Source organism: Quercus suber, unplaced genomic scaffold, assembly GCF_002906115.3.
Source record: "Quercus suber isolate HL8 unplaced genomic scaffold, Cork oak 2.0 scaffold_6, whole genome shotgun sequence".
In the NCBI taxonomy this organism is placed as follows: Eukaryota; Viridiplantae; Streptophyta; class Magnoliopsida; order Fagales; family Fagaceae; genus Quercus; species Quercus suber.
This window is the reverse complement of record NW_027069472.1, coordinates 1,534,784-1,558,675: the sequence shown is the minus strand read 5'-3', so window position 1 is coordinate 1,558,675 and position 23,892 is coordinate 1,534,784. Positions and strand designations below refer to the sequence as shown.

General features: G+C 33.1%; 1 protein-coding gene and 1 long non-coding RNA gene across 3 annotated transcripts; one reads left to right on the top strand and one right to left on the bottom strand.

Moving 5' to 3' along the window:
• Positions 1 to 591: 591 nt before the first annotated feature.
• Positions 592 to 7,273, top strand: LOC112015699 (uncharacterized). Of its 2 annotated transcripts, none has more exons than XR_010628848.1 (4): positions 592 to 909; positions 2,375 to 2,462; positions 2,835 to 2,895; positions 6,981 to 7,273. It is a non-coding gene; the product is annotated as an uncharacterized LOC112015699 (long non-coding RNA). The 2 variants fall into 2 exon arrangements; XR_010628849.1 differs by lacking the exon at positions 592 to 909 and adding an exon at positions 925 to 1,606.
• Positions 7,274 to 15,016: 7,743 nt separating this feature from the next.
• Positions 15,017 to 18,959, bottom strand: LOC112015697 (patellin-3). The gene is made up of 4 exons (XM_024048129.2): positions 17,433 to 18,959; positions 17,212 to 17,336; positions 16,978 to 17,113; positions 15,017 to 15,506 (listed from the first exon to the last, which is right to left on the bottom strand). Exons 1-4 carry the CDS (start codon positions 18,771 to 18,773, stop codon positions 15,252 to 15,254), a joined length of 1,857 nt encoding a protein of 618 aa, XP_023903897.2. The 5' UTR covers positions 18,774 to 18,959; the 3' UTR covers positions 15,017 to 15,251.
• Positions 18,960 to 23,892: the final 4,933 nt, after the last annotated feature.

The following is a 23,892-nucleotide window of genomic DNA, read 5'->3' as shown; positions in this document are numbered from 1 at the left end:
TATTTTCTAAATGATTTCCACCATAATAAATTGTTATTATTTGTTTCCCCTTATTTCTAAGTAAGTTATGATGTCTGTTAGTTGATGACAAGTACACCAAGTTTACAACAAGTACACCAAGTTCAGATTTTTATGTCAATCTTCTTGCTCAAAGTAAGTCAAGTTTTAATTGCTTTGAAGATATTGCATTTTTGCATGCAAAATAGATAAGCATTCTAGAGAATTCCCTTCATTCAAACTCATTTGAACGCAATGAAAGTAATAAAAGTGGTTGTTGCTCACTTCATAAGTTCCTCCAAGTGGTCTATTGGAGAATGAAAGTACATACTAGATGTGATTTGAAGAGAGTAATGTTTAAAATTTTTAGGGGATATTGGATACTATATGCTTAAATATACTAAATTATTTAGGTTTGAAAGTACGTAGTAGAAGTATGAGAACTACGTTTATGTTGGATGCAATGATCATTAATATGTAAAATGATCATGTGTATTGTGTGGGTTAAACACTAGTATATATAAAGAAGCTCCCACAATTTTCCACGTCAGCACAATATTTATAAAAATAAAAAATAAAACTTTTTAAAAACCCAATAAAAGTAGAACCAGCTCTCTGCCTTCTCCTTCCTCCAAAATGCAAACCCACACTCTGTCGTTCCTCTCTCTTCTCTATTTCTCTACCTTCTCCTTCCCCAAAACCCAACACTAAAAACCAATCCTGCCAAAAAGCCATCCCCACACTGTCAGGTAAGGCATCACCAATCTTTCCATACTGCTACTCTCAAGGACCGATCTCCACCTTTGAGCGCTGACGACAACCATTGAAACTGGGCCATTATACTCCAGCTGAATTTATTCAACCCATTGTATATTTCAATTATGTTACAATGCAACTCACGACTGAAATTTTGTATTTTTCATTCCTCTCTTCTGAAATTTTTTTTTGCTCGCTTTATAATTCTGAATTTTTATGGCTTTCTTTATAATTCTGATTTTCTATTCAGTTTTTTTGGATTTAATTTTTGAATTTTTATCTGGATTCATGTGGCAAATGCTTAAAAACTTGATTTTAGTGTATAGTTTGTGGATATAAATTCAAAATTCATAAGGAGTTTTAAATTCTAATTCTTTGAGATTGTGTATTTGAAAATTTTTTATGATTCATATGTTAGATATTGGGATTGGTATGGGTTTGAATTTTTTTATGATTCATATGTTACATATTGGGATTGGTATTAATGGTGAGATAGGTTTATATAGTAGAAAACAACATTTAGAAAGTTTTGGTAATAGTTGATAGTACTGTACAATTTTTTTTTTTGGCTGCACTATTATAACAATGATTTACCATATTGATTATTAGTCTGTGGACTGGTGTCACTTTGGAGCTTTAAGGGCCTCTGTTGGGCTGCTATTTTTGTGGACTAGAAGATTAGTGGAGAAATTTGATGGGGCTATGGGAAATTATTCAATTTATGTAAGTTCAAATGTGTGGATGATCAATACAGGTCAGTGTTTCAAGTGCCTATGGTCCCAATTCTAAGCATGACAGATATGTGGGTTTGGTGGAGTCTTGGAAGAGATTTTAAAATGATTCCGTTTGAGAAGTAGGTTTGATTTTTTTAATGATTTATTTCATGGTGTGTTTGTGCATTAAGATTAGAGTTTTTTATTCTTAATAACTTCAAAGGAATCAAAGCTTTTTGAAAGTTTTGTTGTTTTACTTAAAAAGATGATTCCCTCTTAAATTTGATGGAATCCAAGAGATCAAGTTCATAAAACCCTCTTAATTTTGATCAAGAGTGTATTTCAATTGTTTACGAAGTGAAACAACTACTATTGGTAATGGTTTCAACAGATTAATAAATTTTCCATAGGTTGTCAACATATTAATATTCATAGATTTTATATAGCCATGGAGACTTGCTAAGAGAATTACATGGTAACATACTTACATAAAAATTCAATAAATAAAAAAGTCAACATGTAAATCTTCTACAAAACAATTGAAGATTTCTTAAATGAATATTTATAATTACGTGTGAAAATGCTCCACATGCGAGGTTATACTAACACTAGCATATATATAGTTTGAATGTGGCTCTCTTGATTTTCCTTTTCTTATTGAGGTAATTGAAATATTTAACTTTCTCATCATTGATGTAGAATTTCATAGTAAATTTCTTCTCTTTGGTTATATTAGTCTTACCTTTATATTGCTTTGTTCTATTTATTTTTATTTTTATTTTATTTTTTATTGGTTTAAATCATTTATTTGTTTCTTTTGTTACAATTTTATATAATGCTGAGGTTAAGGTGTACGTGACCATATCTGCATTACAGCTAATTTCACATCATGTTTTTCTGGCTTACAGAGGGCTGAGACCTTAGGAATTGCTGAATTCCCAATACCTGCATCAAGAATGGTAAAGTTATGGTCAAAGATACAACCTTTTCATCAAGGTAAACATATTACAAACGTTTTTATTATTATTATTGTGAACAAAAAAAATTAAGAACTTATTATTGTCACTATCCAGAATAATTTGTGCATCATGTATCTTAAAAAGCTTAATTGTGATCATAAATAAAACTATCTTTTTAATATATATTGGAAGACTCCTGGTTATCATGGTCATAATTTCAAACCCATTGGTAAGGACAGCTTAGTGGTTCAACAACGCCTAGTGGTTTGTCAGCTACATGATGCAATGAGTTTCATAAAAATCTACATTACATTGCATTATTTCAAACTTTCTGCACTGCACTATTTCTCTTCTATTAATGTTGCTTGAATGTTGGCTGAAAATTGGATTCTTATTGTTTTGCAAGTAGGGATTTGGCATTTTGTTATCTGGGTTATTTGGTAATACAACTACAAGACAAGGACAGTCAGGTATCTACCAATCTCTCCTTTATTCTATACTGTTTCTTGCATATTTATTGGTAATATGTTTCTAGAAATAATTTGAAATTGGAATGTGATTGCATATTTAAGTTTCTTGGTTATCTCAAACTTGGTTTTATGTTTGGTTTCATTGTTTCATTTCAAGATTGCCATTTTTTTATTACTTCTATGTACAATTTGTTTTTTATCAAAGAATCATGTTTTTTTTTTTTTTTTTTAATTTCTATACTGCATATTTTTATTTTGAAGTTAGTACATGGATGCTATATTATGTATTTGCCAAAACCTTTTTTTAGTCATGGGCAATTGTACGTTGCAATGGCTAGGATTACAAGCAGAAATGGACTAAAATTTTTGAAACAAAAAATAGTGTATAAAGAAGTTTTTACCAATCACTGAGTCAAGAAACCAACTAATAGATGTAACATAATTTATATTGTAAAATTCACTCATAATTGCTTTGCATTTATATTATTTATTTTTGTGTTTATCTCCTTCTCCAAATTGATTTAGCCACTTTGTTTGGAGTAGTTTCTATTAGGTCTTTAAGTTATGTTTTTCTCTTTGCCTTTTGGTTTGTACATTAAATATGATCAAGTTTTTTTTTTTTTTTTTATTTGCATGGATTGGTTTCAATTTAGGTCTTTAAGTTATATTTGGTTTTAATTAAGGTATTTGAGTAAAAATGGTTTTAGTTTAGTTATTTTTGTTAATTTGTTTGTATTTATCTATCTATGGTGACTGGGTTAAAACACAAAGGAGTTGATTTAAAGAACTTAAGCGAGTCTTAGTCTCTTTTGGGAACTTGGAATATTCAAATAGAGCAGGTGTTTATTCTAGAAAAAGTTATAAGCAATTCAAAGCAGGTGGGAATGAAAAAGTAAATTAGGTATTTCCCCTTAATCTATATAAGTAGTAACGTGAATCTCTGTGGAGGGAAGGCTTTTCAATTCCTTTAATAGGTTCTAGCTTTCTTTTAAGATTTTTTTGTGTTGGCATGTAATGATTTTCTCTGAAGGAATCTTTGCCTAAATATATATATATTTTAAATTATCAATATATATTTTCTGCTTAAATTTCGAAGTTTGGTGGGCTTAGACATCATCAACTATAGATTTAGATGCTCTAAAAAACACTTTTATGGAGACATGCTACATAATATTTAACAATGCTATTATTTGGTTCTCTTTTAGAATAGCATTTTGTTATTGCCTATTGGGTTTTCTTTCATATATGGATGTTATAGACAATTTTAGGACATATATGAATCATGTTAGGAACATATGTAATTTAGAATTGGCTAATCCTTTGACAAAATGAACTTTACTTGTAATTGGGGTAGATCTAGGATGTGTTTAATACTTCAAAGAACAAGAGTTCAAGTCCAAGTGTTAAAGTTATGCAAATCTGTCCAAGAATCAAGTGAAGAAGTGTTGGATTTTAAAGCTCAATAGCTAGCTCGACAAATAGCATCTATCAAGGTTTAAAAGGGATCTTTAGCCCGATGCTCAACAGCTACTCGATAGATAACCTATCTATCGAGATTTACAAAAATAAGTTTTCCAGATTTGATTTCACACATATCCGTGTATACTTGTTTAGGGTTTCTTTTCTCACAACCCTAAACATATATAAGGATGATTTTAAGGGCCGTCATAGCTGATGCAACTTAATGAAAAAGTTTTTCACAAGCATATTGTGACCAGAGGCATATGCTCTAATTCAACTTTCTCTTGAAGAAGCTATTACGTTTGTACATCGTAAGGTTTTGTAACCAAGGAGATTCATGATCTTCATCGTGTTGATGAACTGAAAAACTTTGCTGCCAACATCCTTCTCAAGTTGGTGGTTAGTCACGTACTTAGATCCATGCATCGATTTGTTAGTCATGTACGGGAAGCCGTGCATTGAAAATGAGAGATTGTCATTATAGAACTAGTCTAATTGTGTATTGGGGTAAGGGTTCAACTATAAGTTGGTAAAAGGTACTAGGATTCCTTTACTTGTAACCTCATGTTTTGATAATAGTGGATTCTCGAGAGTGATGACCTTAAAATCATTAGGTGGGGTTTTTACCTTGGAGGTTTTCTCCATTCGTAAACAAATCACCATGTCAATTTTATTTTCCGCTACATATTAACTTCGTTGGTAATTTGTTTGTGCTACCATGCTTATTGCATGCTAATTGAATTAATTAATTAACTTGGCTAATTAATTGGTTAATTCATCACAAGGAGTTAATACATTCTTGGCCTATCAGACAATTTTGTGATGCCATCTCTAATCACCTATCCTCTAGATCGTATGAAACCATATATAGTTAAATATTCCATTGCGAATCCCTATAGTTTTTTTTTTTTTTTAATAAGTCCCTATAGGTTTTAAATGCTTATATTGTGATTGAGTTATATAATTTCTTATATGGATGCAAATAAATCTTTTATTTGATCAAATTGTCACACCTTTCTTGAATATTTAAGAAAAAATTAAAGCTCTCTATAGTTTCTTTAAAGTGGTTTCTAAAACAATTTTACTCTTGAGGAAATTTTATTGACGATAGGCTGTAATTGTTATAGTTGTTATTTTCTTATCAAAGTTGGTGCTAAATTTGATTTCAAAACTTCTTTACTCTTTAGATGAAGAAGTATTAAATCAAAGAACATAAAACTGACTACAACCATGATTCTCTACCAAATTGCTTCCAAGGATATTCTCATCATTTATTGTTTTCTATCTTTGACAAGCTAACTACTTACATTTGCAAAGTAGTATTTATTCTATGGAGTATCTAAATGAAAGTTTGAATTATTATATAGACAAACAAAAAGAAAATTGGAAAGTCAAGATCAGAGTATCAAGGATGTGGGATGCAATCAACTCAAAAAATAATGAAATTATTAGTTTAGATATGATTTTAATTGATGAGCACTTTTTTTTTCTTTTATAGATTTTAATATTGTTCGATCATTATATAACTTATGTACTCTATCTATATAAAATTGATGCACTTTACTTGTAGAATATGACTATAATCTCAAGTATGGATGGGAATTCTTCAGGAGGTTTACTCTTTATCTCTCAAGGGAGTAATTGAATTCATGTTTGAGTAAAGCAGATGATGCAAAAACTTAGTGTTAGTTGTATTGTGAGAATTGGTAGCTGTTGGCATTGTACTAGGAATTGACGCAAAGTTTAGGATGTTTTGGTAGATATTGGCAGATTCTTAAAAAAGGACTTAGTGAATAGTGAGAAATATTAATACGGGTTATGTTTGCTTGCTTCATGTTAATAGAAAGTTGCAGGTTTATTCAAATGTTAATAAAATGAATTGACCATCCCACGTTATGAAATCAAAAGGCAATAAAATTTTATATATTAAATACAGGAGAGTATAACTTATTGTCAACAAGTGAAACAAGAGTTCATATTGATTTGAAAATTCCTAAGACTGCTAATTTCAAAGATCAGTAAGTGCTTTGTTTTGGATTCACACTTTTAATGTATTTACAGTCTCTACAATTTTATGTCTAATATCTTTATATAATATAATAGGCTGATGGAAAGTAACCAACCAATAGTACAAATGCCAAAACAACTCAAATAACAAGTGACAGTTCAAGAAGAGATGAACATCAATAGAAGAACCATAAGTGAAATAACTAAAATTATGTGGGACTCTAATAATGAGGTAAGAAGAAAGAAAACCTTGAACAATAACATTGTGTCCTTAACATTGCTCTATGTACTATAGACTTGGTTTTACAAAATTTAACTATAAAATTGTGAATTGATTGATATTCATTAATTAAATGGAAAATCTGAATGGAAAAGAATTTGTTTTCCAAATATAACAAAATGACTATAATCTCAAATATGAATGGGAACTCTTCACCGTCAAGAAAGTTTTTTAATCTTTTGAAGAAACTAACAAAGCAATTCAGCTTGATAAAATGACAAAAGTACATATTCTTTAACATAGCAAAATTACAAATTTGATTTTTAACTTGTAATATATTTCTCAACCTGTTCTATTGCCAAGTTTATATTAGTGATACTTCAAATGAATGTAACAGCAACTTATCAAGTGAACAAGGTGGTGATTCTACAAAGTTTCAAAAAGTTGATGTTCAAGGCAATGTGCAACTCACACCAACATCTATAACCAAGGAAAACAAAAGGACATATTCAGTGACTACTATGAAGCATCAAAGGAAGAAGATACAAAAAACACATTAAAAGTTGTCTTTCAATTTATTTGAAATATTGATTAAGTAGTTCTTTAAATTTGTGTTTCATTCATTTAATGGATAATTGAGGATGCAAGGGATTTGATTCTTCATTTTAATTTAAACTTAAGTTTGATTTCTATTTTTCATTATGTAATTTATTTTTTCATATCAAGAATAGGAAACTATGAGACTGGAATCCGAATGTACAATCAAAGAAGAAGAAAAAAAAAATAGTTTACATCTTTATATACAATAGTTTTTCCGTGCATCGCACAGGTTAGCGATTAGTATTCTATAAACTGCAAAACCTTGTAAACCCTATAATATTCCAATATTCCAAACTGCAAACTCTAAGACCCTCTGAACTCTCTAATATTCCAAACTGCAAAACCCAACTAAACCCCCCAATTAATATTCTAAAACTGCTAAACCCTGTAATATTCGAACAATGAAAATAAGAATCTTAGCCATCAGAAAGAAAGTTAGAGAAGTCAGAAATCAAATCGGGATGATCGGGATGATCGTGAAAAAGGACAATGATCTGTTCAGCAATAAGGTTCTTGCCCGCACGTCCATCGCGGAACATACTCAATACATCCGACATCTGCTTGTAAACATCCCTGTCGTGTTCGAACCGCTTGTTCACCAACTCGATCGCACGCTCAAATTCTCCTCCTCCTCCTCGTGTACCACCCATGATGATGATAGGTCCCACCGTGTCACACACTCTTTGCCTTTTTCTTTTCTTTTTGCTTAATGGATCATGATTGTCACTCTTAGTCTTGGCCTTGGTTGTTGTTTCTCTTCCCTAATATACTACGAAAGTCTCCTAAACTTACATGATAGGGCCCGATTATATCAAATTGGCCCTACATAAATAGAGACCGATTATATCAAATTGGGCTTACATAAATAGAGAACCATATGATAATTATAATGTTTGCTCTAACTTAAAAATTGTTAAAGTTTTAATTAATAAAAAAAAAAAATAGCTTTAAGATACCACTTGAGTTAAAGTTGTGACGGCTTCTCTCGCATTAGACTTCCTTTAGGTCTTGGCAAGATCCAAACTCCTCCAATCTGAGATACCAAGGCCAACAATGACATCCACCATCGTTTGTTTTTTGCATAATCTCCCTTATCCAATCGGTGATACCTGATTGTTATAAGGAATTTTTATTCTTTACTAAATCTCCCTACCCCACAATTAATATTTTGCTTCAAATTTAGTATGGCCCTCATGGTGGTGTTACTATCAAAGAAGTGGGTGGCAATTTATTTTTGGGCCATTTTTTGCTAGTGAAAACAATTTGCATGAGATTGTTGACAAAAGTCCTTGGTTCTTTGACAAGAGATTGATTCTTATGATGCGGGTTGAAGGTGATATAATTAGGCCAAGTAATGTGAAGTTCTAGAATTCATATTTTTGGATTCGGGTATTTAATCTCCCAATTAGAAGCATGAACAAGGATGTGGGGCATCGGATCGCTAATGAAATTAGAGAACCTATTATTGTTGATGTTCCTTGCCCTGGCATATGGTCCCTTTCTCTGCATTAGGGTGAACATTGACATTATGAAGCCTCTTATGTGTGGTAAAATGGTTGAGAAGCTACCAATTTTTTGTTATCCTTGTGGTGTACTAGGTCAAAAAGGGGCTTGAACCAATTAAAAATAGGTAAAAATCGGAAACTAGGAGCAAAAATGGTTCATTGACCATACCGATTTTAAAAACCATGATTTTTCCTCAAGTGTTTTTTTTTTTTTTTTTTTTTGGAAATCATTTTGATCCTTAAGTTATGAAAAAATTTTCATATACCTTATCGTCATCTCATTAATAGAAGAAGCTAACGTGACTGATGAAATTCTCACTAGGCAAACACACAACTAATAAAATAGCAAATAATAATAATTTATTATTAAAAAAAAAAAGACAAATTTGCATCTCTATAAATAATAAATTCACCTAAAAAAAAAATCAAAATGATGCTTTTTTAACAGAGAAAAAAATGAAATTAATAATAAAAAATAAATAAATAAAAAAACTCAAGATCACATTTTCTTTTCTTTTCTTGTCTTGATCACGACAACACAACACCAAATAAAACCAATTACTTTGAAATTTTTTAGATCTATTAAGCTTGTTTTGGTAAAACCAGCACAAGAAATCTATCTCCATTTCATTACCCACAAAAACAAAGCGAAAAAAAAAAAAAAAAAAAAAAATCAAAACAAAGCAAGCCCATCTCAAATCCAAAGCCAAAAGACACTTCCTAAATTATTTAAGTATTTTTTTTATAAATTATTATAATTATCATAGTATGTCTAAATTTTATTTCAAATTATCACATTCATCAAAATTAATTCTCTAAATATCAATAAATAAATAAAAATAAAAATAATAAAATAAATTGATAATTACTGTTTATCTACTTATGGTTAAGCTCGGTTTAATTTTATCTACCTATAATTGGTAAAATATTACTTTATCCATCCGAGGTGAGCTTTGTTATGTAGTCATTGCCCACCACATCACTCCCATAGGTAAAAACATAAAACATTAAAAAAAAAAACATAAAACAAAAAATAAATAATAAAAATCCAGATTTGAAGAGGGGATTTGTAAAAATTGTTGAAGTTGTTTATTCTTTATCTCAACCAACACTAAAAATTTCATAAACAGAGTCAGATATCCCAGTAAAATTTTAAACACAACCCATTTTGAATATACAGAAAATGTTGCAAAATTATGTAGCATCTCAATAAACTACCAACAATAGACAATAAATTTTGAAAAAGAAAAATACAAAGGAAATTAAAAGACAAATCAAAGCTCTTATCCCGTCTCTCTCTCTCTCTCTCTCTCTCTCTCTTCTCCGAAGGAATCAGAGCCAAGTTTCTATTTCAATCTTCACCTCCCATTTCTATTATCTGTTTTCTATGTTTGAGTTTGATGATATAATTTAATTAATTACTATAATAATAATTTGGGCCTCCAGGCAACCCCAGACGAAGCCACTAAGAGCTATTTCATGCAACAAACTCTTAATTATAAGCTTCTCAATATATTCATCATACACATGCTATTATCCATGCTTCGCTCTTACTGTGTGTGCTGCAAATTGAGGTTATGTTTGATTGTAAAAGTTTAAGATTGAGGATCCCAAAGTGAGCCTTGACTTCTATCTTGCCTCCACCTCTGAAATCCGCAGCCTCTGCTGCTCCGGCTCCGATTACAAATCACCGTTTCCATGTCAGCAACTGACCCAAGAGGTTCTGGTTAAATTGTCATGTCCATTAGAAGGAGAAAAGAGAGAAGAGAGGGAAGAGAAATAAAAAGAAAATAGGAAGGGCACATGTAATGGATGCTAAGTGGCTAATAATTCAACTTCGGGTGAGTAAAATGACAGTCTTCAAACCATGAATAAGTGGATAAACTGTAATTATCCCTGAAATAAACTTTTATTATATATGCTTTACAATAAGTTGGGTTAGATGAGTTGAAAAAAATAAAAACTATCAACTGATCCAATCCAATTCAAGACTCAATAAAATTCCAACCTATTAATCCCACCAAAAAAAAAAAACCCTAAAATAGAGTTGGGGTTGGGTTTGCACACATCTAATTTTGTAACTTTTTATATATAATATATATTTTGTTAATGATACATAAGTCAATAGTAAGCTGAGTCAAGCCAGTCCGACCCATTTTTAGTTGGCTCATGTGTACAATGGGTTGGGTAGGGTGAATTCAGTTTAGGCCTAAAGAAAAAACCCTACCCATGGGCAATGCACATTTTGTCTTTAATGGGCAGGGCAACTAGGTTAGATCTAATAGGCTACCCATGGGCTTGTATTAGCATCTTATTTTATTATCTTTTTATTAAAAAAAAATGTCCAATGGTTAATTCAAAGTTGTTAGACTACTATATATATATATAACTAAATTTAACCCAATCAATTTAAGTATCTAAGTGGTTAGAGGAGTTCTCTTTAAAAAAATTTCTCTATAATCTTTTAAGATTGATCTCTCATACTCCTCTTATATTTTTGTTATCAAGTTGGGCCAATGGGCTAGCCCATCAGGTTCCTATAGACATAAAAGCTAGTCCACAATTTGACCCACCTTGGGTTATTCGTATAATATTTTAGTGAAAATATACTACCAATTAATGAAATAAGGTTAGAATATATTTACAAATTAGTTAGTAGGTCAATTTGTTGACTAGAAGCAATTTATGTGTTTGTGTTCTAGTGTTACCCAAAACTTCGTGATGAGACAAGTTTATAATGAGAAAAAATTGAATTCCTCATTCTTTGATATTTCCAACTAAAACGATCGAGGTTCATCCTAACGAAATATCAGAAAATACAAAATCTTATCACCTTGGATGTAGTATTTGAACCCTTTATCGAACAATTCTGACGTACTGTTCAACATCTGTAGCCTGTAGCTGTAGGTAAGGGCTAAAGGCAACTTGGTCTAAAGAAACTGTCAAGAAAGTAATGAACAGGCCTGTGTTTGGGCAAGGATAGTCCACTCTCTAAGCAATTTGACGGAGGTAGACAACTTTTGATACGATGGCCATCAAGGAAAAAGAATGAAAAGAGGCCCCATGTTTAAACTTTAATGCTCTCATTTGTTGTTTTAACTCTTCATAGAAAGGACTTCACTACATTAAAAGGGGATGGAAATAATGCACATGGGGCATGAGAGAGGACTTGAAATATGCACTTTGGCCTTGAGAGTTGAGAGTTGGGACCACCACACACAAAAATAATGATGAAATGCCAAACTCACTGAAGTGAATGTACGCCTGCATTTTGCTGCCGCAGCCTCTGCATTGTTTGCTCTATCTAACCCCCGACCACATAATATACTTTGGGTCCATACTTTTGCCGCTCAAGCTTTTACTTTGCCAGATCAGAGAATGATCTTTTGTCATTTTATTTTGACATAAACCAAACAAGAAGCAAAAGAAAAGGACTACGTGACAAGGTTTGGACCATGTACCAGTTTGAACTTCGAATGCCTTTCACATTGGATGCCTCTTTACCCTTTATTATCATAGTACATTGAGGGATTGCATTTATAATATGTTGGGCGATCTTGATTAATGATGATAAAGAAAATAAACAAACTATATGACATTCTTTATTAAAGTAATGTAGGAAAACAACCGTGCACTTTATTAAGGTAAGGTGGGGTAGTATAAATGATGACCATCTACCACTTTTACAAGATAAAGAAATCACCTCTCTTCATGCCTTAAAAGACTCAAAAGTAGGGGAGAAAAAGGAAATTATGTTTAAAGCATATAGTAAAATGGATTATGTTATTCAAAGCTAGTGGGTTTCAGGATGAAAGAAAATCAGTGCGGAATAGAGGGAAAAAAATATTTAAGAAGTTTTAGAACAATGTGTATTATTTCATGGGTCCCAAGATGTCTGCAAAATATAAATTGTTCTGTGCATTTGGCATGTTTAGCCATGGTCCATGGCTGGCACAGTTTAGGAAGCTGGAATAGGAGACATGGAAAAGAAGATATTTGAGACACAGTACAAGTTTGAAGTTGGCCTTTAATGAGGAAAAAAAAATATGATCCCAAATTAATATGGATGTTTAAAGGGGTACTTGACTTTAGGCATGATGGAATTTGACAAAGGTAAAAGAATTCAGGAAAAAACCAGCTGCTGAAATTTTCAAATGTATTCGGCCGAGAAAGACATTATATGATTATTTTGAATTTTTTTTTTAAATAACAATAAATATTAAAAAATTTAGTTAGTTGTCACGTTGCAAAAGAATTTTGAAAACTAGCATCTCGAGTGTCTAAAACTCGAGTTTCAAGATAAAAATCAAGTTTTTGAGGCTTGATTTGTAAAAAAAATCCAAGTGAAAATCGAGTTTTAAAAACTCGAGTTCGGAAAACGCCGCTATAAGGCTTAAAAACGTCACTATAGGGCTTAAAAATGGAGTAATAAAAAAAAATTAGTAGAAAAACGCCACTATAGGGCTTTAAAACGTCAGAATAGGGCATAAAAACGCCACTATAGGGCTCACTGAATCTGGTATCGAACACGTACAAAAATTTTTTGCAAGAAAACGCCGCAATAGGGCTTTAAAACGTCACTATAAGACTTAAAAACGCCACTATAGGAGCTATAAAACTAAAATTTTTTTTGCATGGAACTCGAGTTTCTAAAACTCGAGATTAGATCTCGATTTTCTAAAACTCAAGATGCCTAGTTTCCTTTATAGTTTCACGCGTTGTCTAACTAACCAAATACTCCTCTTACCCATGATTATTCTGCACATTCCCCCTGATTATTTTAGTAATTCCTAATTGCCAATAATCTTGAAAGATGTATCTCTTAAGTTGCAAACTTGANATGCTATTTTTCTTAATTCTTCAAAATTTTGCCTAACTTACTATATACTTGGCCTTTACGTTGTTAGTCTGCCCATTCCCCCAAAAAACAATGAACACTTTAATAAGAAGATGACGTTATAAGAAAGGTATCTCACAAATATCAAAACTGGTTTTAGCAACTCCAGTTCCAAGTTTTTTTTTTTTTTTTTTTTTTTTTTTTTTTTTTTTTTTTTTAATGATAGTTATTGTTGCACACATTAAATTATACACAATTCTACACACAAAAGTTGAAACTAAATTGAGTTATAATTTTAGGGTGATGTTAAGAGTGCGTAGGGTATTGGTTAATAATCTAATTAAAGAAAGTTTTTATGAAAGAAAAAAAAAAAAAGAAAAAAAAAAAGAAAAAGCAATTAATGTTTTGACAGCTTTTTTCATTTCTCATAAAAGTGATATCAAAACTTTCTTAAAATGGATTCTTAACCAATGCCTCAACGGCACTCATTAACATTTCCTATAATTTTAAAATCAAAACACAATTTCACATTTTTAATTGAAATAAAATTGTTAAAACTTAAAACATGATTTCAATTGTGTGTACGGTATACTATTACCATTTTTTTTTATTTTACATGAAGTTTTGAGGATGCTCTAGCCTCTCGAATTGAACAAGTACTCTCTCCATGGGGAGAGACCATATGTGGAGAGAGAGGCCGATGTAATGTAAGTGTACTTCAGCCGAAAGGCTATGTATAAACCATGGTTTGACATGTCTTAGATAATAATTATTCCAAATTTTAGCTCTATTAATTTGCATCACATTATCGCTTTTGGTGGAGCACCTATGCTCCCTTGATAGAGAGGGAGCCTTTTGTAACAGACTTATTTCTAGTTAATTATCTAATATCCTCTTTCACCAAAAAAAAAAATTTATTTGCATCACATTGTGCCAAATCTTTCTTTCATTGAAACTTGAAGGTTCTCAAAATCTCCAACGTATTTAAACCAGGCAAAAAGAACTCGATTGAGTAAAACAAGTTCTATTGCTCTAGTCAATTACATCAGGTTCAACATTCTGTAGTTTAAAGGTAGTCACGATAATTACAAGAAATGTGGTAAAAAGAAAATGTGAGTTATGAGACGATTTTATAAGAGATGCCCACTCATATTTGGTGAGCCCCATATGTTATGCCGGTGAGACCCATATGTTGGGCGCAGTGTCATATATGTCAGTGTCACAAGATATCATATTTTTATCAAGGTACCCCAAGCAACCAATGCATAGTACTATTTTCCAGAAAATACTTAATTACATAGAGGAAAAAATGGATGAGGGGACAACAGAAGTTTACATAGAAAAAATTTGGAACGGTTCTTATGGCAATTGTAACTGAGCTGCATTCCAGCCCCACAAATGTTATATATATAGCTCCCCGAAAAATCAATTCATGAAATGGAATTATGTTCTCTACATCAGTAAGATTTCACATGCCACCACAATTACAAATTTAATTTAAAAAAGCATATTCATATTTAATAAATAACCACAAAATGTAAATTTAAACATTCAGTTTAAAAAAAGAAAACAGAAAAAACCACCTTCAACAAATATATTTGCTTCCCTATCTATAATCAACAAACCCCATCCTTCAATCTTTGATGATCATGATGAAGATAAAACTGGATGCAGGAATGTAAGCAAAACGGCCTTACTGTTCTTTTTCTTGAACAATTCAATTCATTCAATCAGAAGAAGCCTTGGTCTTCAAGCGGTAAAGGAGCTTTTTCTTCTTAGAGGTAGCATTGTCAATGGTCAGTACTACCTTGCCAGGTTCACCAATCTTGAAACTGTTGCAAACAACTGGTTCTTCAGATGAGGCAACCTTTCTAGCCTTCTGTATGATCACAGTGTAACTCTCTTCTGCACTAGGCACAAATTCTGCACCATAGCTCACATCCCATCCCACAACTCGGACCTCCCAAGTGAGAAGGCAGGACTGCATATCAATAATTTTATGTTATAAAAACTTAGTTTAATGTTCATCAAAAGAAAGATACAAAATTATCTTCTCTTGTATGGTTAAGAGGGGAGGAAATAACTGCTATTATCACTTTGATCACACTTAAACTTCAATTGTTAACAAGCACAGATATTTCCCTAATGATATGCTCAAATCAATTGATAATGTGCCATATTTGCATAACTTGTGCTCTCTGATCATGCTGTTACCTCCAGTGAAATATAATCAGTTCACAAAACAATATAGAAAACCAGCTTTTCTTCAACCCCTTAATGTAATTGACATCACCATAAAAAGGCATCTAGAGGGGGTTTTGCTGGTTATAGGCTATTGACTTTCTCATGTTGTATTTTTCTAATTGGTAGTTATATGTTAATATATGTGCATTGCACCTACTTTGTTGCAAAAGTTATATCTTCGTAAACTTACAGTGCAAATAGTTAAAGATTTTCCTCCCATATTATTTTTAATTAGTCAGCAAGTTGAAGCTATAATCACTTCTTTAGGCATATAATCTACTCATTTATAATAATGAGTTTCAACGAGAGCTATCATTGCATAGGAGCAGGAGTGATTATAGTACTAAAATCATTTCTCTGCTTTAAGAAAGCCCATCATCAGAAGAGCTTTGGGCCATCGCAACTCTAATGTTAATCAGTATCTACTTATTATACATAGCTGCTGTGTATATTCCAAAGATGGACATAATAATTTAACAAATAAAAGGAGAAAATGTTCCATTTGTTTGCGGAGAAGGCCGGTGGTAAAATTATTCAAGATATGAACTTTTAGTAGTATTCCAAATCTTGATTCCTGTTCACTTCTCATATTGGAGACCAAATGAAGTGTATACCTTTTCCTTCTCTTTTCTTATCTCTTTTTTTTTTTTTTTGAGGAACAAACACACACACACACGAAAATCTATTCAATGCCATTTACTACATGAAGTATATACCTAGGAAAGTTGGTAATTTACACACAAGTCCTCTCCCATCAATTAATTGCCATGTACTACATTTCTCCATTTATGGTACATTTAATATATCACATTATCTTTCCCTACACTATAATTCCAAATTCTCAGAAATCATTTAATCAAATGTATGTCTTAGTATTTCATATTTTAATTATAATTTGCTTTTTATCTACAAAACATAGGCTCACAGCTTGTCCATAGTTAAAGGGAGCCCAGTTAAATTGTACCAGCAAAGTAAAAACAAACACAAAAATGTACATACAATGTCACTACAGAGTGTTCAGAGAACCCAAGAAAAGATTCCTCCCATTTTCAACAACACAAGATAGTATAAAATTTTTACCAAAAGCAGTATATAATAGAATATCGTATTTTAATGCTTAAAGTCACAGTAAAGTCTAGAATGGATGAGTTTTTAATTCATTGGTTCTCAAAAATCACCCTTGACCATAAAGACATAGAATAACACACCTCAGTAACTGGAAATTCTACTGTGTGCTTTGCCGCTGGCCTAACAGTAACCTCAGTAACAGCATCTGTTGTGCCAAATTCACCATCTTTGCTCAGTCCTCCATATTTGACTGGTACCTGCTCTGCAGTTATGTACCTGCATTGGCAAAATTTATTAAGCAAAGCAGCCTCTAAAGTAACCCTTCATAGAGAAATAAGAGAGGTAGATACAACATTTGGTACAATGGTACTGACCTCAATAGGGTCTCTGCAGACTTGGAAGGACCAGCAAACACAAACTTGCTTTTAGTCCTCTGAGTCAGAAATGGGCTTATCATTCTATTGACTGCTAGGTACCACCAAGGGACATTGATAAACACCTTTAAAAAACAGTCAACCCCAAAATTAGAACAACATATGACACTATTAAGAACGTTACAAATAATAAATTAAGAAAGAAAGAAAAAAATGCATACCTGTTTGGCTACAAATTCAGGATAATTGTCTTGAAGCAATTGGAGAGCCTGTTTGGTTGCTTGTCTAAGCTCCCACTTGTTAGGCCCAGGAGAATTCTTCAAGTCATTGACCTGAACAAGGGTGGAAATACCACCTGGCTTGAAATCCAATTTCCGGATACTCCTTTCTAGGAATTGAATTCTCCACCTCAAGAATCTCAGCCTCTTCTCCTCATCAGAAAATGCTTTCTGGTAAAGCTCTTTGTTCTGGAATTCCCCATACACATTATAGCACACAGGGTGTCCTTCCTTATCAAACCCATGCATGAACGCCACCTTCTCTAAATCACTACCCAACTCTTGTTCAACCAACTCATCAATCCCAAACTCTTTCCTCCACCTAACCGTGTTCTTGATCATGGTGAAAGCATCTTTCACTTTGAAATCTCTTGCCCTCAAAAACTTCAACAGTATCACATCACTTCGCTCATCTGCAAGAAGAGGTACCCCCCATATGGATACCTCCTCTGCAAGCAGAGAAGCTAAAGTCTCAACCTTTGCATCTTTCTCTACTGCCTCTGCCTCCAAGGATGGAGCAGCCTTCTCTTCTGCCTCTTTTGTTGCTTCAGAAGTAGTAGGAGCAGGCTCTTGTGGAACCAAAGAAGAGACTGACACAATGGTCTCTTTAATGGCTTCCACAGTCTTTGCACCGTCATCATCTACAACTTCAGCAGCCACCTTCTCTTCAATCACCTCAGTAACCACCACTGTTTCTGTTACTTCAACTGTTTCTCCTTCTTTTGCTGGTTCCGCTATCTTTTCTGGTTCTGCTACAGTTTCAGATTCTGGGTTTGCAATTTCGTCATCAGCAACCACTTGGGAAGGCTTTTCTTCAACTGGGTTCTTATCCTTTTCCTCTAAAGCTTCTGGCTTTTCTTGATCTTCTTTGGGTGGTGGTGGTGGTGGTGGTAGTAGTGGTGAAGGCAGAGTTGTGAATTCGTGCTTGTTAAGGGCTTCTTGGATGAGTTGCTTAAGCTCTTCAAGAGCTTTCTTTTCGATCTCAGGAAGATCAGAAACTCTGGTGCTTTCTTCCTTGAAGGAGCCAGATAGAGGGATAGTCTTCTCATCATTGATATTGTCACCTGATTTTGATACCTCAGCATCAGCAGCACCCTCTTCAGGCTCTTCTTTAATGGGTTTGGGCTTTGTTGGCTCTTCTGTCTCTGGCAAAGGTGGTGGCACTTTCTCTATTGTGGTGCTAGCAGCTTTCTCAGCTTGTGGAACATCAGTGACCACCACTTCTTCTTCCACCCTTGCCAATGTTTCTTGGGCTTGCTTATGAACTTCCTCACCCTCAGCCATGTCTAATTTGTTTCACAATATAATTGTAAACTCTATCGGAACCGAACACCTTAAATATGAGAGAGAGAGAGAGAGAGAGAGAGAGAGAGAGGAGGAGTTGGGGTTGTGGGAAAGAGTTGTGTGGGATGTGGGTTTTTAAAGAGAGGGGATTGTGGTTTTGTGGGGTTATCGTTTGTTGGGTTGTGTCTTGTGATGGGTTTGTGGGGTTGGAATTTTGGAATAGTGGGATGAGGACCAGACTGTCAAGGTTTCAAAATATTAGCCAGCTATTAGTATTCCATTTCCATTACATGGGACACCATCACTAAACCAATTTCCACTCTGTCACACTTTTTTCATTCATTCATTCATCAGATACACAATCTTTTTGGCATTGTAACGGCGAGTTTAAGAAACACTAACAAAGATCCTAAAAATAAAACATTAATATTTGTTGCACACATTTGTATACACAATTTTGAATAGGTGCACATCCTACCAACATGTGATAATCACACTCGTTTGTCCATGGGCTTGTGTTAGCATATTATTTTATTATTTTTATAAAGAAAGAATCAATTTTTTATAAGGAAATAATCAATCTATTTTTTTAAAGGAAAGAATTAAATAATTTAATACTTAATTACAAATTTTTTTACAATCAAATCTATTTAATTTTTTGTTTTATTGATGAGAACCTATTTAATTTTTTATTTATTAAGGCTTTAAATAGTTTTTTATTTTTATTTTTATCTTTAATAAAAAAAAATGTCAAATGATTAATTCAAATTTGATAGACTACTAGAAAAATATATATTTAATAAACTAAGTTTAGCACAATTACTTTGGATATCTTAATGGTTGAGGGAGTTCTCTTAAGAAATTCCTCTATGATATCTCAAGATCAATCCTTCATACACTTTCTATATATTTTTGTTATGAATTATGAGTTATTAAACTGGGCTAATGGGTTAGGCCAACGGGCTGGGCAACGGGTTGGGCTACTGGGCTAGCCCACCGGATACCCATGGGCATAAAAACTAGTCCATGGCCTGAACCACTGGGCTAGTGGGCTACCCGTGGGCCTCAATAACAACGGGCTGGGCCACCCATTAGCCCGGTGGGCCGTCGGGATTCTGGGTCGGGCCATGGGCCATGGGCTATTTGATGACCCTTACTCGTTTGGATTTGAAAGGAATAAAGGAGGGTATGATAAAATTGGCCGAAAATTAGATTTTAAAGAAGGAAAATCAATCATAGGCGAATTTGCCGGGACTTTTGTTTTGAAAGAGAGAGAGAGAGAGAGAGAGAGAGAACTTTAAAGGGCGTGTTTTTGATGTTGGAGTGTGAAGGTGTTTGGGGCCTACATAAAGCAGTGCATGGCATGATTTGAGGGAAAGTGCGGAAAATAAGAACGTTGATAAGAGTTGGGAGGGACACCTAGGATCCATTGCACTCACTGGTCATTATCTAGCTGTATGTAAATCACTTTCTTTCTGCACCGTTGAACATGTGGAACCACCCTCCCACTCCCACCATTATCACTTGGATACCCGTTTCCAACTGCCGTCATCAAATGCTTAAACCCCCCATTACTACTATCTCATATCATATCCTTGCTCACTTGATGTGTTGTATATCATGTACAATTTCTTTTCTTTTTCTTCTCTTTCTTTGTTTTTTAATTTTTCCTTAATTATTCTTTTTTTTTTTAATGTGAATAAGTTCTTTCTTTTCTTTTTGTATTAGGCAAGCCTAGATTTAATGTAAAGAAAGGAAGATGCTATTTTTATCTAATTTCTTTGAAGGCTCTTTTCACTTATTAATTGTGGCATGTGTAACTAAATTGCTCTCTTTATTACACCACCATTATATTTCATGTTCATAAATTCTCATATTCCAAAATCTTAAAGGCCCGTCTCCAAAAAATAAAATAAAATAAAATTTTAAAGGGCCAGTGTCGTATTAAGTACCACAATTAGATTTAGTTGCTGCCAAATATTTTTTAGTATCTTGACAAACGTTACTCATAATAAAAAATTCTGGCAATTATTAGTCCATTAATTCATATCTCTCTCTCTCTCTCTCTCTCTTTCTCTCTCTCTCTCTGTATATATTCAATTTCATATGCAAATTAGGAAATTATCCAGCTTGTGAAGCCATCTATTGATTCTAAAAAACTAGTGAAATTTTTTATAAATAGAAGTATGTGTATATGTATAATTTCATGGATTCCAATTTATTTTAAGGGCAAAATTTAGTTACAAAATTAGTTGTAATTTTAAATTACTCAATATCTTTTTTTTGGAGATGAATTTTGACAAATCTATTATTTGATTACATCTTCTTCTTATACCCTCTATGCTTGCAAAATTTTTAAAAAATTAAAAACTAATAATTATGTCATCAATAAATTGTTTTCTTGGGTGCTCTTCTAAATAAGAATTCCACTAACACATAAACATAAAACAAAAACAACAGATATAATTTTCTTTAATAAGACAAATATAACATATTAACTTGATGATAAAAAGTAATATATAGAGCCTGGAAGTTATAAATAAACCAATTAAAATTGAGAAAGAGAACTTGGGCGTGTTGGAATTAGCATCCAGGGATGCACCCAAAAAAAAAAAAAAAAACATATTTTGCATCCTTAGACACTACTTTATCTATTTTACCAACTCATTTTACAACTCACCCTACATCCAAGTTTTTATTTTTACATACAATCCAATAAAATAATATAAACTACCCAATAAAATAATAAAAAGTATTATTCTCTCTTTTTTCCCACTCACTTTTTCTCTTTACACACAACCACATATTAAAAAAAAAAAAAAAAAATTTACAACCTATGAACAGTAAGGTTGCATATGTGTAACCTTTTCCTATTCATAAGTTGCAATTTTTCTTTTTTTTTTTAATTTACAAACTCGGATGGAATGGGTTTTGAGTAGTTTAGATTGTAAAATAACAAACACCCCAATTCTAGTGTTTAAAGAGGCTAATGTAAAATTAAGCATTCTCTGCCTATACGTAAAGTTGATGAGATTGATGTATGTGGCCGGCAATTTTTCAACCAACCAATTCCCTACTAAGATAGTGGCTGATAGGTGCTTAGTATATGTATATCTTCTTCTTTTTTTGGGGGGGAAAAAAAGTAATAAATAAAGGTACAAAAATATAACCCTTTTGTGCCGAAAATGGTCAAGAAGTTGGAATTTGAGATGCGGCTTTTATGAAGCCTTGGAAGTCAAGGACGTTTAGCATTGGGATAAAGGTGCCAAAGAAAAACTGTATAACACACTGCGATGAGCTGATCGCAAACCGAACAGCCATCACTTGCCTTTGTGTCTATAAAAACAAAAAGCAGTAGATTTTTTGGATAACAATCAGATTGTTAAACTAAGAGGAATATTAAAATGGTAGGGGACAAAAAATTAAAAATGTTAATTTCTATCGCTCTCAGTCAAAAAAAAAAAAAAAAATGATAGGGGACAGCTACAGGTTTGGAACTCGATAAGTATGGGCTTATGGAGAATCTGGACTTCTGGTCCATTGTCATTAATCTCAAGTATGAATTATGACCTTTCCCTCTCCTTTGATTTTCTTGTCTCTTGGGCTCCCATTAGGTCTAAACATAACACTCTTGACGTGATAGTCATTTCATAAATATAAATGTTTATGGGCTGTGTGGTAGAAGAAGAGTTGGAATTCAAATCTCCAAGAGGAAATTTCACACATTGTGAGGGTCGATGTTTTACGATATCCTGGCTCAAGTTTAAGCAAGGACCCCGGACCCTCTTGTCATAGTTTGAAGGGACTCGGCTTGGTTCCCCACAACTAAATAGGCTGTTTACGAACCAGGTTATGCGCAGAGTAAAGATCCTACAACACGTATACACTGGCAAGCAAGAATATATGTATTGGATAGCAAGAAAAACAGCAAAGGAGGACAATGTAATAAAGAAATACGCGAAATAACTGTTAGAGATCCTCAAATCAGTATGAGATATTTCATTATCTTTTTTCTCTTAATTATAAATTACAAGGTGCTCACAGACTAGTAGGGATCCCCAAACTAATATAAAGTATTTGATTATCTTTTTAATTATGGATCACAGTATGCTCACTAAAACATGATACAAGGTCCAAATGAGCTCAAAAATTACAGACTTAAATGGCTATTCAAGCCTCTAATACTTGCAAAGTTTGAATCCCCTTGAATCTAAGTAAATACTAGTGGCGGTTTATGGGATACCGGGAGGTATTTTTCTATTTCTTTTGAATTTTGATAGAGTTTTCTCAATGATTCTCTTATAATTCCACTATTTTTGAATGACCCTTTGATGTTGGCCTGTCATGGTAGGATTCTAAGGTACCACCAATTTCTCTCTTTTACTCCCCTAGGCATCAAAGCTTGTGCTGTGCCTATTACCCAGATGGTAGGTTCTTTCCTTATTCCTTATAGTTTTCTCCTTTTGGTGCCATTTTCCCTGAAAGTCCTTTGCTGACTTTCCATTCGGTGGTGCTCCTAGGTAGCCGACCTTCAATCTCCCTTCTTTCAATGCTTCCATGCCTTTACCTTTTGTCATTTTTCCAAAATGAGCCGAATCCTTCCCTGCCAAGTCGAAGGTCTTCCCTGCTACTTCCCCTTATGTTTCATCTTTCTGGGTTCCCCGAAGTGCCAGCCTTTTTCTCACGATTTGTTGCTTTCCAAGCCCTCTGGTTTTGCTACATCACTAAGCGCTTGAGGAGGACATATCTATCTTTCGTTTCCTGTGCTTTTTGATTCTCCCTTTTCGAGCTGTCTCAATCCCACTCTGGTTGTGTTGCGCGTCACAAGGATCCCTAGCTCTTGGCAGTCTCTAGGATCTTGGCCCAGTTTCTTTCTTCCTCCTCTCCTTTTTTTTTTTTGTCTTCTAATCTTGGCAGGCTGGGCCTTTGTTTTATGGGCTCTAAAACCTACTCTTTCATGGATCTTGGGCTTCAAATCTTTGGGCCTTATATTATGATTTTTTGAATCTCAACACACATATATACTTAGATTAGACTAGAGTAAAATTGTGTCTCAAAAACAAAAAACAAAGAATTTAACTAGCTTATACATACATGCTCAGAGACTTTTCTTTTTTAT

Excerpts from the sequence above, each read along its gene's own strand:
- LOC112015697 (XM_024048129.2), bottom strand. The coding sequence starts at position 18,773 with ATGGCTGAGGGTGAGGAAGTTCATAAGCAAGCCCAAGAAACATTGGCA. Across the intron at positions 17,114-17,211 it reads TCTGCAGAGACCCTATTGAG|GTACATAACTGCAGAGCAGG; the intron begins GTCAGTACCATT and ends TTGCCAATGCAG. Across the intron at positions 15,507-16,977 it reads TAGAATTTCCAGTTACTGAG|TCCTGCCTTCTCACTTGGGA; the intron begins GTGTGTTATTCT and ends ATTGATATGCAG.